The sequence below is a fragment of the Trachurus japonicus genome, chromosome 22 (assembly GCF_045865225.1).
Source record: "Trachurus japonicus isolate A0001 chromosome 22, Traja_1.0".
Taxonomy (NCBI): Eukaryota; Metazoa; Chordata; class Actinopteri; order Carangiformes; family Carangidae; genus Trachurus; species Trachurus japonicus.
In genome coordinates this window covers 30,912,887-30,932,001 of record NC_140928.1, presented here as the reverse complement: position 1 = coordinate 30,932,001, position 19,115 = coordinate 30,912,887, and the positions used below count along the sequence as shown (strand labels likewise).

The window sequence follows — 19,115 nt, the reverse complement described above, 5'->3', positions numbered from 1 at the left end:
AAATGCATTTGGCTTTAGAGTTTGTCCTTGCTTTTGGTTTGTTTAAAATGCAGGTCCCCCTGAGGTCATACTGAGACTCTCTAGTTGAGAACAGCTTTTGTATGTAGGGTGGAAGTAGGTTGTTTATTGCTTTATAAGTTATTACGGCAGTGTTTAAATTAACCAGGTCTTCGAATTTCAATGTTTTGGTACTGATGAAGAGTGGATTTGTTGGTGCTAAGTAATCCTTTTGGTGTATAATTATAATAAAACGTTGATAAAACTTAAGAGAACCGTAGAATGGTTATTCAGTGTGATGCGGTTATATGGTGGAGAAACTGACCAGGCTTCTCAGGTTCCTTGTCTTCTTCTATGGTCTGTTTCATGGCTTCTCTCTGCTGCTGAAAACTCTTGCCTGTGGAAAAAACGAGAGAATATATACCCACAAGAGTCTGTCTGACTAAGTATTCTTCACATGCTCCACCAGAAACAGCAGCCACAGATCCCAGCCACACACATACCTGGTACCAGTCCAGCTAACGGCTGGTTGTCCTCATCTCCATCCCTGTAAGCCTGCCACCAGTTGGGGTCTGACTGACTGATGATGTGGAGGATGTCTCCCTTCTGGAAGGACAGGCCCAGCTCTCTGCACGGCACGTAAGGGTCATCTGAGGGGTCGTAGTCAAAATGAGCCTTCACATGAACCTGGGCGACAGAAAGGAGAGAGACATGAGACAACAAGACCGTGGGCTGCTGAGACATTTCCAACAGTAATTACGGGCCAGGGTTTTTTTTTTAATAACCGTTTATCGATAAAAGCCAATTATTTCTATTAGTTTGGTGAAGGCAAAGAAACTCATTTTCTTCTTCCAGACCAAACATGAATGTTTCCCATCACTCACCACAGTCTCTTTGACAGGAGGAGGTTTGGTCTGAATACTGGGAATCAGCACAAACGTCAACAGGCCATGCATGTCCGCCTGAAACACACACATACACACAGAGACATGCACTTGTTATTCATCAGCTTGTCTTCATCATCTAAACTGTAACTGTTGTGTATTTTAAACGGTTGTTGTACTCAGGGTCTGTGTGGGAAACATCCTTTGCTTAAGAGGTGAAGTTAATCATGAGCAGCCGTTATCAGAGCTGGTCAAGTCCTCTAAGTGCTTCCTATCTTATCTCCTTTAGCATAGGAAACACTTGCTTTACAACTAGGAGAAATGAGAAATACCATCTAATCCCACAATTCTCTTACCACAAGAACATTTAAATAAACACAAGATACTAGCTAAACCCAGGACCATCAATGGAAGCCTTATGGAAGTTCTCGCATGACTGGCTGAATGCCAAATCTCTAAAGAAGGGTCATCATAAAGAACAACTATATTGAATTGATGATTAACACTGTCACATAAACATAACCAAATACTATATCCACAAATGTTGTTTCAATAAATCTACCATTTACAAAAAATCACAAAGATGATTTAGACAGGTCTACCGAACATGTTTCCATGTTTGCTTTGTGTATATGTTTGGGAAAGAAGTGTTTCACATGTTTTAGAAATAAAATTATTAATTTAAAAAAGAAAATCCTGTGTACGGCAGTTGGATCCTCTCTGGTGTCTTTCTGAATTCTCCTTCATCTTTCGTTTCCATCCAAGCTGTGGAACAGTGGTGAGGAACAGAGTTGTTTCCCCCCCACACTTTTCAGCCACAGCCAAAGCATCAGATTACTCTCATCAGCCAGCATCAGATCAGTGGGAGGAGCAACAGTCTAAATGTTGGAGGGTAAAATACTCTAAAATGACCACAGTTTCTAGGTAATTGTAACATGAGCTGTGAAACCGACAGTAGAATAATCTGCAACGAAGAGCTGTGTTGAATATTTGGAGATAAGAATATACTCACCAGAATGTCAAAGACTTGGTTGACATCTTTCCCTCTGATCTCGATGCCATTTATCTCCAAGATTTCATCTCCCTCTGACAGAAGTCCACTTCTCTCAGCCGCTCCTCCTCGAACAATACGGCTGATCACCACACTGTCCATTTCATTACGAACAGTGGCTCCCTGCACAACACACACACACACACACACACAAATATTTGAATTAGTGACATCTGCTCTGAGTGTTAGTCGTAGAGGCATCATCAAAGCCTGAGAGGAACCAGTGTTGTTGATATGACTGAGGATAATGACCTGTAGTCCATCACAACACCTTTCTCATTGACCTCTGTCAGAACAAATTTAAATGTTTTCTTTAGAAATTGCACAGCGTCGTCCTTCCTCGCTTACTGAGCTGTTGCATTGAACAATAAACAGAAGGCTATGAGTTTATTGAAGATAATCAGTAGTTATATACTTTTACACTACAATAGAGAACAGAAAAACTATGAAATAATAATGGACATTAAAGGTAATGAACCTACTCTTATGACTATAGGGATTATGGCAATAGGCAAATTTGCCAGAATGTTGAACTACCCCTTTAACAAAAAGAGTTTCAAATACATTAACCCTGTAGTAGTGGATGGATGTCCCTCCAGACTACAATATGACCAGACTCACAGTAGATGGATGTCTGGTGTAGTTTACAAATGACTGCTATTTCCTATAGCCAATCATCCAAATGGGTTTGTGTGCTATTCTTTGAATACTGCAGAGAGCAATTAAAAGACGGCTAAGAGAGATAACACATCAGAATGAATGCAGCAAAGCACAAAATACACATCTACTTTAATTTAATGTATTTTCCTCTTGTTAAAGCCTGGTTCCTACAGTACCCTCAATGGAGAGATAAAATGCTATAAATAACGTGATTCACAAATGCAGTCTTGCTATCCACCATGTTTGCTTTAAGAGCTGGTGGAACACAAGCTAAACTAAAAGTGTGGCGGCAGGTTAGCTCTCGGTCCAGCTGCCTTCGCCTTGATTTTCAGTGAATGTAAATGTGTCTCACCAGTGGGATATCCTGGGCCTTCTCTATCCGAACTATCTTGACGGTCTCGCCTCCCCACTGGGTCAGGGTTTCTCCTTGGGCAGGCAGAGGTTCAGGCTCCATTTCCCTTTCTGCTATGCTGTCATGTGCCAGGAGTAATGACTGAAACACACACACACACACACACAACACACACTCAGCAACAGGACTGAATCAGTGAGGATCACTGCAGGTCATAGCGGGGTTCATTGTTATGTTTCGGCAAGATTTGCTCAAATTCCAATGAATGAAAAGAACCTTTTAAAGGGATAGTTCAACATTTTGGCAAATTCACTTCCATTGCCACAATCCCTATAGTCATAGGAGTAGGTTCATTACTTTTAATTGTGGGTGCAAGCTGTTTTGAGATCTGTGGGGCAGAGACGCGAGCTGCGAGCAGGTAACGGTATACAGTAATCCCCCTGTCTTTCATCAAACTCATCAAATACACAATCCAACAACTCCAAAACACTCTCATGGACAAGTTGTGACCTGCACATTCACGCTACGCTATGAGATAATCATGTATTGTTAAAAGACAGAGTTGTTTTTGAGGCAAATGCGTAGCTGGAACTACATTACAGACACGGAGTGATTTAACAAGTAGTAGTAGTAGTAGCAAAGTAGTTCTGAGTATTTGCTTCATGTGTCGTAATGTTACATGATGACTATTTCATAGCGTGGTGAATGTGCAGGTCACAACTTGTCCACCTGAGCATTTTGGAGTTGTTGGATTGTGTATTTGATGAGTTTGATGAAGGACAGGGGACTACTGTATACCGTTACCTGAGCAGCTCACGTCTCTGCCCCGCGGATCTCAAAACAACATGCTCCAACAATTAAAAACCTACTATAGGGATTATGGCAATGGGTGAATTTGCCAATATGTTGAACTATCCCTTTAACTTTTTATACAGCCTTGACTGGATACAAAATTCTATTGTACATGAGTATGATCAGTAAATGAACCATAGCTGCCATCTACCAAAATGTCTTTATTGAATCAAATATCAGGGCTGTACAGTGCGACATATATGTCGGTGAGAGCCCAAACGAGACTGTGGCAGGACACCTCTGCCTCTGTTTCACTTTATGTTGCTGGTAACTAATGTGGTTGTAAAAGTAGTAGGCTAAAGTTAAATTATTTTGTATGCACTAATTCAAGGGGCAGAGCATAAGAGACATTTTTGCTTTTTATATTTTATAAGATATATTTTTTGTACCACAATTAATATAGATATTTCAGTGATTAACTAATTGTTCTTAGCATTTGTTAGATAACTTTCTTTGCCCAATAAATTAAAATCATGTTGGAATTATTAATGTCTCCTCTCTTGCAGCCAGATTCTCACCTACTTTTAACCTCAGACTGTCACAATGATGGATCAGATGTCAGACTGCCTCATTTTAACTAAGTTTTAACTGAAGACATGATTGATTTTCCCAATGATCAACGTATACCGAACCGAACCGAACCAAAAACCGCGACCACAAAACCGTGAACCGAACTGAACCGTGGATTTTGTGAACCGTTCCACCCCTAGTAAATATGTCACGCCTGTTATGTAAAAATGAGTTGTTTAAAGTGATGCTTAAGTCACTTTAAACAACGATGTTTAAAGTGATGTTTAAAGATGCTTCTTCTGTATCTGAAAACATTTCGAGTTCTTATTCTATAATTGTATTACATTATGAATTACACTTGCTGGTCCTGTGCTAAAAAACTGTCAGCCTCTGTAGCACTAGTGCTATGCGCTGAAAAAGTTAACGTACAGCCCTGAATATTGCCCATAACTCATCAAAAAGGTGTTCAATAATAATAAGTGGAGAAGGTCTACTGAAGCAGTTTAAGCTTGACCTCTAGGGGGTGCCATAAATAACAAACAGAATCTCAGCAGATTTAGTACATGGGTTCTGTGAGAGTATTAACTAAAAGCTGAGGTGCCATGTTGTTTGATACGTTCATTAACATCAGTTTTGAGCAGCCTTTGCTCAATTTGCAGCACTGAAGTGAGTCAGAAGCACAATAGTTGGCATCATAATTACGTGCAAATGCTTTATAAACGTGGATCCATAGAAACCCTGTGGTGGCATTATGAACAGAAAAAGTGAGCAGGAGGTGAGAGGTTGCCATCGGCACATTGCAGATGATTTTGACTATCACTTTTATCTCACACCTAAAGGGCAACGTTACCAAAAGCCTGTTGTGACAGAGACCACAGTAACTGGTTTTCATTTCATTCACATAATTAGCATAAAGTACAGTTCAGCTGCTTCTCTCTGTTGAGAACAAAGGTGTTCTCTCCACTTGTGGATATCATTTTTACTTGCTAATACAACTTTGAAAGTGTGTGTGTGTCAGTACCTGGATGTGTGTGTCTGACAGTAGGCTGTGGAGTTCAAGTCCCTCTTTGTTCTGACTTGACTGGATGAGATTCCTGACCTGAAAACCAGGGCAACAACACAGAATATCAGTATCATCACCACAGCTAATACACCGTACATTATTTCTGTAGCATCTGCAACTAAACTGTTCCTTAACATAGTTCAGTTCTTGTACGTATAGTACTGGAGGAGTTACGCAAGCAGGAAAGGAAGGAAAAGAACTGTTAAAATACTGCTGGCAAAGAGACAAGGTAAATCTTATGAAATATTAGAAATATCTCAGCTTAGATGGATGTGTTTTGAAACATTTAAAGGGATAGTTCACCCAAAATTCAAATTTCATTCATTTGTAGCGGAAACTCCCAGTGTTGCTCTGCCGTAATCTTGCGCGATTTGCATCGACACCCAGTTCACGGCTTCGCAAATCGCGCAAGATTCTGGCAGAGCAACACTGGGAGCTTCAGCTACAAACAAGCTTAAGATATAGACTTATTTAATTTTTTTCGGAACAATTTCTCATGTCGGGGCTTCAATACAAGAGGGACATTACAGACGAGCACTATGGAGGTATTTGGATGTTTTTTGGTGTGTCTTTTTGGACGAAGAAAAGTGAGCCCCGTTCGCAACCGTCATATGGACATGCACTGCTGCACGGAGCCCCGCTGTAACTCAGAGGACTCTGAAACTTCTGCCCTTAGTCGACATGAGGGTGAGTAGGTAATGAGTGAAATTTGAATTTTGGGTGAACTATCCCTTTAATAATTTTGTAGTATGAAAATGTACCTTATTAAACAGAGGTGAAGCTGGAAAATGTAGTGCCCCTCTGCATGCTGTGAAACCCAGGTGTCTTTCAATCTGACCATGGTCTAAAGTTTAGACTCTAAAACAAAATGCAAGACTAACGAAATGAGCTGGACTTCAACTAAAGGTGGTTTTGAGTTCTTCTCTTGTCCACTGTTTCAGCTATTTCTATTATTTTGTTTCCACTTCTTTCACAAAGACAAAGGGAAATGCTTCTAGGAGTACAGTGTGAACCACAGCTGAGAGAGGGGAGGCCAACACAAAGCACAAATAACGTGTTGGTCTTTAATGAGATTCCACTGAAATGAGCCATGAATAGCTCCAGCAGCTAGCCAACTCAGCGCTGCAGCAGGAATATAATTGCAGCCCTGATAGAACTGGAAACTTATTTATTAGCTTCACTTGAACTGTGGTCGTTAAAATGCTGAAACTCTACAGGGTTTGATCCTTTATGTTGCCCGGTCAAACTGTTTGGGTTTAAAGATAAAGTATCAAAAAATAAAGCACTTTGGATGATAAGAATGGTTGTGTATATGCAAAAATTGTCAAGAGTGTGTTTGTGTGTGTGCTTATGTGTATGAACCCTAAGCACTAGTGTTTCATCTCTAATTGATCTGGAACAGAGCTGCTCTGTCTCCAAGCCCATTATTACACACTCATTGACCTGGACTGATATTTTGTGTAAGTGTGTTTGTGCATGTGCGTAGCCTTTTGTCAGTTAACCATGATGCAATGAAGAATGAAATAAAATCTGACTTGGATGAGTGTGTGTTACCTCCACGGCCAGCTGCAGTGCCTGGTGTGTGTGTGGGTATGGAGGAGAGGGTCGGTGCATGCTGGTGGCCACCGCATTATGGATCTTCAGCGCCGACTGGAAATCAGACTGAAGGGGAGAAACAACAGCAGGAGGTTTTTTTTTTTTGAGTTCATAGTAATTAATGAGACCATTTATCAGATCAGTTACAAATGAGGCACATACAGTGTGGTAAGTTTAGTTTTAGTTAGTTTTACATTGTTCATTGGAGTTTTTATTTAGTTCTCCTTTTTGAAAAAAGTCTCACTTTCATTTTTATTTCAGTTTACTCAATTATTTTTTCACTGCTAGTTTTAGTCAACTATAATAATCCTAATCCACACACAACACGGCTATTATTATTACAAAGTAATCTGAAGTCATGTTGACTGAAGTAACTGAGGGTTTAGGACAGAAGAGACCTGACAGTTTGGATTAACAGGTGTAACTTATTTTCACAGTTTGCGGTGCAAACAACAGCAACATTTCAAGAACATTTTGGTCCCAAACACAGTGGCATCTGTGCAGTTATGTACCGGGGTGAAACATCTGATCATATGTTCATGTTAGGGGTGGGCCATATGGCGATATTAGATCGTGTAGACGATCTGCCCAAGTGCAGAGATCGTAGGATCGTCTGGGGCTCATTCTATAAACTGCAGTTCTATGCTGCAAAGCACAAAGGACATTTGCAAAGTTTGCTAAAAGAGATAACAACAGTTACTTTAGTTTGTATTTTTATTTGACCCTTTTCAATCAGCATTTTAGTGTTTTGATACACTTAAAATCCTGTTAAAATGACTGTGTTGAATAAAACAAACAGTAATGTCTTCATTGATATTTTACTTTCATGTTTATTGAAAGCTACCTTTTATGTTGCAAGAGTGCACTTTATCAGAGTGTTGTTGTTTGCACATGTTGGCAAAACTGCAACTATTTAGATTAAAATCTGTTCAGAAAGGTTCTTTGGCCTAAATTCTCTATTTTTCCTTTTTTCGATTTAAGATCGTGATGAAATCGAAATCGTGACTTCATTTTTAAAAAATCGTGATATGATATTTTTGCCATATCGCCCACCCCTAGTTCATGTTAGTAGTTAGTAACATTTACAGTGTAAACTCATGTCATTGTTTATTACAAATAAGGACAAATCCTCAGAAACCAAACCAAAACTAAACTAAGCTAAAACTGTGTCTCTTAACAAGGACCATTTAGAGGGCTATAATGTACCAGGAGAAGATCTCAATTATCATTACTATTTCTTGCATAAAATAAAATCATCCAATTTAATAAAAGCTGATACTAGAACAAATGGAGCTTTTCACTTGCTACAATTCAAAAATATTCTAATTGTCCAACTGTAGTCTCCACCCTCTTCACCAGGCTGCAGGAATCTGCTAAGGCCCCTGTTGTCACGGATACTCCAGCTCAGACGGCGGTGATGACACTGCTAAACCATTATAAATCTCTTTTTACCTCGGAGGTCAGAAAGTATTGAAAATTCCACAATTATGTATTGACCTAAGGCTCCTTCCATCTAATTCCCTTCATATTACCTTGTTTAGTAGTGCAAGTACCAGCTCGATGTCATTCTGACTCTGCTGGTCGGACAGACAGCCCCGGACCTGCTTCAGTGACAGGAACAACTCTTCCAACTCTGCAAGAAGCGCACACACACATTCACAGTGTCCGAATCAAACAGCAGAGATGACACAGTCAAAGTGTTTCAGTCACATCTTCTTCCATATGATCCCAGATCCTGGCTTCAAAGTAATGTGTGTCTCATTCCTAGTCAGGTCCTTACTTCTCCTGTGTGTTCCTATTTGTGTGATTCTGTGAGTGTGTAAACAACACCGCCCCGACTACATTTTAATTAAGTCCCCTCAAGAGCCTCTCATGTCCCTCTCTCCCTCCGGCAGGAATTCCCTCCCTGACAGGGAACATGTCTTACTCACATTCCTGTCCCTCCCAGCTTCCTGACTCCATCTCTTTATTTTCACCCTCCCCTCTTGTTTCCCTCCTCTTTGTGCCTCTTTTTTTCAAATTTGAATCAAACTTTTTTTTTTTTTTTTTTTAAATGGGAACAGGCTTATACAATGTATAAACCGACAATACACTGACCAATAAACAAACAGACAGAAGACAAAAGACACAGCAGACTCAACAACACAACAAAGACATGACCAAAACAGGACAGAACAATAAAAAAAATAAAAATAAATACACGCACAAGAAAATAAAACTAAACTAAACTAAAAAACAAAACTACAACAAAAAAAGGATGTGAAACTACTAAAATTAAATTAACAGTAACTACTTAGTATACCTTCACTCAAAAGTAAGTTTTTCCCATTTTTTGTTATGCATTTCTATCTTGTCTTGATTGGATGCGATAATTTTTTCCAAAAGAAATTGGCGTCGCACTTTATTTCTAAAAAAAACCAAATTCAAAAGTGTTTTGGTTTGGGTCTTGAAAATAAATATTTTCCCCAAAAGGATGATCGTGTTCACAATCTGTGTCAAATCTGTGTCAATCAAACTTCACCATCTCTTTTACCTTCAGCTCTAAATGATTTGCTCTGAGGTCTTTACTGAAATGACCGGTTGTACTGCTGTTAGCTGTGTGTGTGTGTGTGTTTTACCTAGAGGTACATGTGAGTGTTGCCTGCCCAGCGACGGCTGCTGTGGTGTGTATGTGTCTTCCAGGAATGTGGGGTTGTCGATGCCGATGTGGGGATTCTGGGAGAGCTTCCTGAGCCGGAGTGAGGCGTTCAGGTCCAGCTGCCGACCCTCCTCCTCTCTACGACGTCGAAGGTCCTCCTGGTACACACACACACACACAGGCAGGAAGACAGATTTTTATTGTTATGGTATTTTTTTTATTACATGTATCAGCTGCTGGAACCAATTGCCCCCGGCAGGATTAATAAAGTTGTATTGATTGATTGAATTGAAAGCCATTTGTCATATACCCTCTATTGCCCAGATTTGCTCTTTTAGACTATCCATGTCAGGTACATTGTCAGCTGGTGCTCTAACCAGAGGGTGCAGGGGGCAGGATATCAACTGTGTCAACACACTCACTTGCTCTGAACAATAACCTGTTCTAGTCACTACAGACTCAGTCAGAAGTCACACAGGCTTGTAGTAAGGCACGGCAACATACAGCGGGTGTCCTGTCCCTTTAAACTGACTCTCAGTCAGCTCCTCCAGCTAATGTCCTCATGTGTGAGCTCTTATTCCCTTGCAGTGACTTGGCTAAATTGGAGCAATTACACATTTCCTTCCTCATTAAGGTGACTCAGTAGTGGACTACATAGTGAATGAGTGAGTGGTTTCGGACGCAGCCAGTGACTGAACAGGAGGTAGCAGGGATGATGTCACCGGTCTACATGACAGCACCAGCACTGAATGTTTGCAAATATAAACCTGTTTTTTTTATATTCATGAAGCTGGAATTCTTCATTGTCACAAAGAGGAGCTGGGCTCCAGCTTTCCTCTATGCAGGGGGTGGTAATCAACCCATGGATGAGGTCAGTTTACTTTACATAGAAGTGGGAATTCAGGGAGGATTGGGATCTAATCAAATGGTAAGCATTATGAGAAATTCATGTTTCTCCTTGTCTTTGTCATGTACAGACGGAGGAACACTCTTCTCCTCCTGTTCACTGTCCCAGAACAAGATTCTGCTGCACCATAATGGAAATCATTTTAATTTTGGCCAGTTGTAATCTATAACGAAGCTGAACATTTTATACACTTTAATATGAAATTATGTGATTTATTTATTTATTTTATTTTTTTGGGGGGGGGGTTGCCTTTAATTGATAGGATAGTTGAGAGAGACAGGGAATGGGGAGGCAGAGAGAGGGGGAATGACTTGTAGCAAAGGGCTACCAGATTCAGGATTCGAACCGGGACCGGCTGCAGTGAGGACTGTAGCCTCAGCATATAGGGAGCTATACGCCGCCCCAATTATGTGATATTTAAAGATTTGCAGCCTGCAGGCCCAAGGGAATAAAAAGTCAAATGTTATTGCTTCTCTCTTGGTACAGAAGAAATCAGGAGAATCCACTTCCTGTTTGTTACTGTTGAATATTCTTATCCATTTTTTTCCTTCTTTGTTTTAAAGTAAAAAAAATCTTCTTCCTCTTCTTCTTCTTAAGCCTGTTGTTCCTAGTTGACGAGTCTCCTCCATCTCACTTAGTTGACGGTAAAGTATCACAATCTCAATATTTCGCCTCCATTTTTGTTATGCTCAATGGTGTCTGAAATTGTGGTGGAAATTTGCTGACATCCCATAACTATAACCAGACAATACAACACCAAACAACACTACAACTTCTCAGCTGAGAGACCCACTGGATTTCCCTGTGTATATGGTCTAGGGGTCCCACGAGATCTCGCGAGATTAAACTCGACGATATTTCTCGTCACGTTAAAAATCTGTCTTGCAAGATTTTATTTTATTTTTTTATGTTAAAAAATGTAAAGCAGGGTTTCCACTACCACTTACCATTACTTTGCACCCCTTTCCACTACACAGTTATAACTCTACTCAACTTGGTTTAGGTGCTTTTCAGTCACAGCTGACTTCTTCATTCCTCCTCAGTAAAAACGAAACTTATCAAACAGCGCATCCAGCGCTAATTAACGACTCTGTGGCTGCCGCGACTCTCTCTCTCTCTCTCTCTCTCTCTCTCTCTCTCTCTCTCTCTCTCTCTCTCGCTGGCGCACACACACGCACACGGGCACACGGACAGGTCGCGTTGTGACGATAATATGCGCTAGACTGTCCGACGTGGGAGGGAGGGAGGGAGGGAGGATCCGGGTAGTGAAATGGCACTGGGGGGGGGGGGGGGGCGCTGCCACTACTTAAAAAATTCCTAGAGGAAACACTGCACATAATATTGTTTGCACTTGAAAAAAAGAAATAAATATTTAATTTTATTTAATTTATTTTAACTGTTATAAATTTTAGTTTTAGTTTCAATTTGTGGAAGAAGAAATTTATTTAAAGCTCATCCTTACATTATGCATGTAAATAGTTACAATAAAACATTTCAAAATGCATGTGCAACTCGGTTAAAACTAAATATTTTGTAGTTTTCTTAAAATCTCGTCTCGTCTCGATCTCGTGAACCCAATCTCGTGTCTCGTCTCGTCTCGTGAGCTGAGTGTATCATCACACCCCTAATATGGTCATATAGGTTTTATTGTATGGCTGCTAGAGCTCTTGAAGTCAGTCGTCCAAAGACAGCCACTGGCTACGTAGGTATTTTGACAAAGCATATTGTTTTGTACTCAGGCATATTCAAGTATAGCAATCCAAAGTGAAAGGAGTATTGATGTAATAACTCTGTGTGTGTGTGTGTGTGTGTGTGTGTGTGTGTGTGTGTGTGTGTATGTGTGTGTGTGTGTGTGTGTGTGTGTGTGTGTGTGTGTGTGTGTGTGTACCTGGTGTTGCCGTATCCTCTCCAGTTGTGCCGACCGTCGGAGCGGGAGCATTCGACTGCCCAGCTCTCCTGGACAGTCGACGGCCATTTCTCTGTGTTGCTGTCCTCCCCTCAGCTCTTCATCTGCTCCTCCTCCTCCTCCTCCTCCTCCTCCCTCCCCAGCAACATGGCCGTTCAAATGGGAGGTGGTCATCCCTCATACACACACCCCCAAAAGTCAAAAAGTGTGTGTGTGTGTTTGTGTAGATTCCAAGGATGTTTGGGTAATGTATCTCAGTCTCACAGAGGTCTAGGAGGGCAGCTCAGCAAACAGGACAGCCATGATAAGTTCACCTGCAGAGAGACAGAGAACACGGTGTCATTCATCAAGTTTGATGGGTGCCACTCTCATAGTCATTCAGCAGTCATGTTAAAGGGATATTTCAACATTTTGGCAAATTGGCCCATTGCCATAATCCCTATAGTCATAGCAGTAGGTTCGTTACCTTTAATTGTCGGTGCAAGCTATTTTTAGAACGGCGGAGCAGAGCCGTGAGCTGCTCAGAGCTACGCTACGGAGGCTCATTATGGGATTTCTTGGTTTCCCTCATCAAACTCATCAAATACACAATCCAACAACTCCACAACGCTCTGGTGGACAAGTTGTGACCTGCACATTCACCACGCTATGAAATAGTCATGTATAATTATTAGGGCTGTCAATAGATTGAAAAAAATTAACTAATTAATCTCACAATTTTTGCGAGTAATGCATTAGACTGCAGGCTATAATCATCAAATTAGTGTAGAATAAACACAGACAAAGTATATTTAAATTCAAAGACTATTTTAATGGCTTTCTTTAAACCTTAAACACAGTTCCTCTCCTGTGAAGAACAAATTTGGCACAAAAAAGGCCACTTGACTTGCATATATCCTCCAACAGAAATAATAACAAAACAATCCAGGCCTACATGTGTTGAAGTGCAGGTTGATCATCAAAACCATCAAGACCACTCCAGACCACTTACGGGCATGTTTTTCCTTCTTTCCTACCAAGCTGTGCTGCGGACGTGCATGAAAAAACAACCACATCACTGAATTTCCCTCCGTAAATTAAATTGAATAGCTATATATAGACCGATCGGTTCATTGTTTTATTTATTGATCTGTAGGTGGTGATCTGTGTACATCTCCAAGGCAGCGCTGCTCTTCTGTCCAATTCACGCATGAAGCTTTACTTTTCATTCAAACAAACTAATCAACAACTAGCCTAAACAAACCTTCAATAACTATTTAACTGAAGCATCCCATCAGACAGGTCACCTGGTAACAGTGATGATCAGATACGTAACCTAAGACCAGCAGTCCGGGGACAGTCTTTATGTATGGAGTAAGGCCACTTCCAAAAAGATGTGTCCATGATTCTAACCATTCGTATTCGTAATGATAAACATTTGTATGTCAATAAAAAAGTTGTACCCAAAATTCTGCTGTCATACACATGAGTCTGAGAAATTGTTAGGGTTAGGATTGTTTTTATGTGAGTATGAATCTAAAAGCTGTGACCAGTGGGTATCACCAATGATGATCATTAACACCAACCATCATAAGCATTTTTTTATATAATATAATATAATAAAAATATTAAAATACATTAAGCTGTAATTTATGTTGATTTATAATGGTAAGTGGTTAACTGTTATGTGACCATATTTAAGTTGTTAAAATAATACAAATGAAACATGAAATTGCTGTTAAAAAAGCTACCATTTTCATAGAATGACCCGCATCGGGGTTCGATTACTTTCCCCTGCGACACTTTTTCTACTCGTACCCACAAACTTGAATTCGTGTTCACAGTGAAGACTTCGTAGTTGTAGAAATTAGAGTTGTAATCACAAGACTTTGCACTCACGGCTTTTAGATTCATACTCACATAAAAACAATCCTAACCCTAACAATTTCTCAGACTCATGTGTATGACAGCAGAATTTTGGGTACAACTTTTTTATTGACATACAAATGTTTATCATTACGAATACGAATGGTTAGAATTAGGGATGTCACGATTATAAATTTTCTTGGTACGATTATTGTCAGAGAAATAATCACGGTGTTACGATTATCACGATTATTATGCACTAATTCATTTCACAACACTATGAATGTGTAAAATCAAATATAGTCAAAATATAATTACATTACTCATTGTTTACACAAAATATTTCAAGTATCTATTAATGTATGACCAATTCTTAATCCCCAGGGGAAATGTTTGAAATATTCAGGTCATAAATTGTCATCTATACCAAATGTTTGCGTTTATTTTAATTAGGGCTGACCTCCAAAAGTCGACGATTCGACGATTCGATTCGGAGGGGTCTGATTCGACTATGAACCTCGTAGTCGAATCTAACCAAGACCCTACCATTCTGACTATATGGGGGTGCCCACTGCTGCTGAGCATAAATTGTTACATAGAATGTCTTTTTTCGTTATAAAAATACTATTTTGATACAAAATCTGCCTACTTTCTGTTAATAAAGAGTTCAAAATGATGTGTGCGTTTAAACGGTAGTCTTAGCTTCTTACTACATATTAATAAATCACCCACTGCAGTTGCACAATTAAATGAGCGGAGGTTTTTTTTTTTTTTTTTCAAATGAGCGGAGGTGAGCAGTAGGACCGTCAAAGAAGTCACTGCAGAACACTCACGGAGTGGCAAAAAGACGAGGGGCAGAGCCGCCAAAGTTTAAAATCAAGGAAGTCTGACAGTCTAACTTTGTCAGCATTTATCATGCATGACCTGACAGAACAGCAAAACATTGTGAGGATACATCTGACTTTGACCGAGTTACATTCAAGAACCTGCTTTCAGTCACGGAAAATAAATTAACTCCAGCGGTGATTTTTTTTTTTTTCGATGGATCAGCTGTGTTTACCGTTTCAAGTGTCAATAGTTCTGATGGTTAGACAGATGAATTAGTCTCTAACACATCCTAAAGTTTGACATGTCAGAGTTTTTCAGAAGAGGAACTTGTTTTTTTCCGACTTCCGAGTTGTCATGAACGCACCATCAGTGTCGGGAGTCACAGCTGTGATCTCGTCCCTCTGCAGCCTGTCTGTCTCTCTGCCGGTGCCGCGGTCACACTGTGTGTTACAGGATTGATTAACGTAATGTACGGATTGTCGAGTCCTTCTGACCTCCGTTTGTTTTGATACTACATGTTTTACCCGGTTTCTCTGTGTCCACGACCACCGCTATCCTTCACCACGTTGAGGGATGAGGGATGACTCACAGTCCGAGCAAAAGGAGCGTTGTCCAGGGCAACGTAACATAAACGCATACCCTGGCTCACAATGGCTACTAAAAATCATCCAAAGTGTGGAAAATAAATAAAGGTATTTGTTTTACACCTACCATATTTTTGGGGTGTTTTAGCTCTTTTGTTTGAAACGGAAAAAGTCGCAAATTTGCTGCTATCTAAAAAAAAAAAAAAAAAAAAGGTTCGACGATCAGTCGACTACGGCAAAATCTGACGAATCAGATTCGACTATGAAAATCCTTAGTCGAAAACAGCCCTAATTTTAATCGTTTTTTGTTTTGTTTTGCTTTATGTTTTTATTATAAATGACAAGCTAACATTTAAATTCCTACCAATTCAATGTTACGTTAGTTAAATGGACCAGTATCTGAGCATTTACTTTTATTTTTGCGCACATCAGCCGATATGGTTCCAACATCAAATTTTTGTGAAAGTGACGGTATTTAGGAATCTTTACAATCAATTAATTGTGGCGTTTGATACCACGATTAATTGTGAAAATAAGTAATCGTGACATCCCTAGTTAGAATCATGGACAGATCTTTTTGGAAGTGGTCTTACTCCATATTTATGTGCCCTGATGTATTTCACCTGTGTTCACCTGTATCTAAAGTCTCTGTCAGCTTGTCTGTTTTGTGTCTGTCAGTTACACTTGATGTTCCCAGGTCTTGGCCCATCCTGACTGGGCGTGGTTTCTTCATCTCAACAACACTTTTATGTTTTCATTTGTTAGATAAGATAACCTTTGAACTCTGGATTTGGGTCCAGATATTCTTTAACCTTTGTCAAACACAAGATAAAACGACCGTCACTCTACCTCTCTCTACAAATCAGTAGCTCACACATGACAGTCCCCCACTCTCCACACATAACCATGACAACAGCTTTGTCGGGTGGTCTCCCTGACACACACAAACACACACACACACACACACACACACTCACGGTGGGACATGGTAGAAGGGAACAGTAGATGGATGATTGAAGAAACAGTGAAAAGAGGAGGAGGGCAAGCAAGGTAGAAATGAATGAGAGTGAAAGAAAGAGAGAGAGAGAGGAGGTAAAAATAAACAGTAAGATGGATGGATGCCTTATCTTTGAGTGCCACAATAACAACTAGCCTATCTCTACACACACACACGGGGAGGGAGGGAGAAAGGGAGAGAGCGAGAGCAGAGGTCCCATGATGCAGCAGTGAGGAATGCCAAGTAGTCCTGGGAACAAAATTCCATAGATGGGGGAAGGGAGTGTGTCATGTATGCTGTGTGTGTGTGTGTGTGTGTGTGTGTGTGTGTGTGTGTGTGTGTGTGTGTGTGTGTGTGTGTGTGTGTGTGAGCCATTACAACACACTATGCTTTATAGGTCAAAGGAGCTTCTGAGTCCAGTTCGTTTTTCTTGTTGCCATTAGCTGAAGGGTTGGTGTTGTACTTTTCTCAGCCAACACTGTGAATGTTTGAGTGACGTTTTCATTAGTGATGTTCGATACCACAAATTTGCTTTCCGATCATCCGATACTGAGTAAAATTCAGGCTGGTATCGGCGATACCGATCTGATACCGATACTTTGTGCAAATACACCTAATGTGCCTGGTAAATCTAAAAAAAAAAAGTAGTGTATTTCAAGTCCTAGCTTCCTAAGGATACAAGACATCAGAGTAACATATATCTATTTATTTTAATAGTAGTATATTGAGGTAGCGGCCTCGTTTACAATATAGCCAAGCTAATAGTACAACAACAGAAAAAACAGAGGACTCACACAATCATACAAAATATGTGAAAATGGTGTTTCAAACACTAAAAAAAGAACATATTGTAAAATAATAAAACCATTAAACCAAAATATTATTTATAATTTTCCCACAGATATCTGTCTTCGCTGTTTGTGGAGCTGCCATTGACTCTACACAGAGACAGACTGACTGTTGAGTGAGCAGCGGGTTACGCATTACGCACTTACCCAGGCGGAAGGAAAAGTAGTTCCTAAAAACTGCATGTCATTTAGACAAGGTCTCAATAGTTTAGTTACTTTCCACCATGTTCCTGTTAATGATATACATTACCACAAGTATTAAGTATCAAAAGTATCGATATTTTCATTTGAGAATCGATTTTTGAGCACACAGACCTGGTATCGGAAGTATCGATATTTCAGTATCGATCCGCACATCACTAGTTTTCATTATGGATGAGAAAAATACAGCCACCTGTAGGGCTGAACGATTTTAGGAAAAGATCTAATTGCGATTTTTCTGGCAGATTTTTCAATTTCGATTTGTTTCACGATTTTCTTCAAATCATGTTTCAGTGCAATATACATAATGTACAGTAACATTAACAGATATTACATCATTCCATTCAAAATAAATGTCATTACTCTAATGCAAGAATGAAAACTAAAGTTAAGCATTGATTAGAAAATTATTTATTAAGAAACATGGCATGGGACGGAGACGGCATGCATGTGTGAAATAGTCGAAAACAGATCCTAGGTCAGTCAGGAGCACTGAAAAAAATCGCAGCTTTGACGATCACGTGATCGCGCTGTTTGAAATCGCGATTTCGATCAGAAAACGATAAATTGTTCAGCCCTAGCCACCTGTGTTATTAGTTACAATAGATGGTGCTCGTTCAAAACTGAAACTTGGAAGAAGATCTAAACATTTAGAGGAAGATATATTTCCAATCCAAAATGATGTAATGATACAAAAAAAGAAGACAATATCTTAATAATGTTTTGAATAGACAACATCTTAAATTACAGATGTGGAAATTTGAGAATTAATATTGCTTTCAGATCATTCCAATATATATAAAAATACATCTGTTCAGGTTCATATAGTCTTGATGAAACTGAGTCAAGAAATAAGTTGACTGAGCAAATGTTAAAAACAACAGTACAGTGAGCAGCAGATGGAAACAAAGCCAGGATCTGATAAGGTCCCTGTCTGGGATCGAGGCTGTGCAGTCTGACGCTCAGACATCACTAACAGGGCCGAGTACAGGAGGATGGAAGAGGCTCAACTGGAGGGTAAGTCTCCCTCCTACAACAACAAGCAGTAAGCTATAACACCACTACGAGGAATACAAGACAAACAGCCATGGGATAAGCATCAGATCACAACCACTCCAAATGTCAAGTCTAGCTATCCACCACTTTCCGGAGAACGACGCTGGGTGACGCCATGACACTCCATTCATTACATTTTAGATTAACCATAGCTGGGCTAACCGTTAGCTGTTAGCCGTTAGCAGTGTCTTAAATAACTCAATAAACGGCCCATGAAAAAAATATTTTTTCCAGCGGATCTCCTAGTTACAACATGACTGAGCTAACTGGAGTAGTTTCATGTCGTGTCCGACAACGGGAGGGTTTTAACAGCTGACGTCCTGATTAGCTTAGCTACTGC

At 39.9% G+C, this 19,115-nt stretch overlaps 1 protein-coding gene across 2 annotated transcripts in view; it reads right to left on the bottom strand.

The window, feature by feature from the left end:
- Nucleotides 1-19,115, bottom strand: part of pals1a (protein associated with LIN7 1, MAGUK p55 family member a) — a 46,180-nt gene that overhangs the window by 9,564 nt on the left and 17,501 nt on the right. For both annotated transcript variants that reach the window (XM_085766634.1, XM_085766636.1), the window contains exons 2-11: nt 12,399-12,730; nt 9,584-9,761; nt 8,498-8,598; nt 6,924-7,031; nt 5,328-5,405; nt 2,945-3,085; nt 1,894-2,055; nt 882-959; nt 501-684; nt 323-394 (exon numbers count right to left, since the gene is read on the bottom strand). In XM_085766634.1, coding sequence (XP_085622760.1) covers nt 323-394; nt 501-684; nt 882-959; nt 1,894-2,055; nt 2,945-3,085; nt 5,328-5,405; nt 6,924-7,031; nt 8,498-8,598; nt 9,584-9,761; nt 12,399-12,590 — 1,294 coding nt within the window. In that variant the 5' untranslated portion in view covers nt 12,591-12,730. The remainder of the gene's footprint in view (nt 1-322; nt 395-500; nt 685-881; nt 960-1,893; nt 2,056-2,944; nt 3,086-5,327; nt 5,406-6,923; nt 7,032-8,497; nt 8,599-9,583; nt 9,762-12,398; nt 12,731-19,115) is intronic.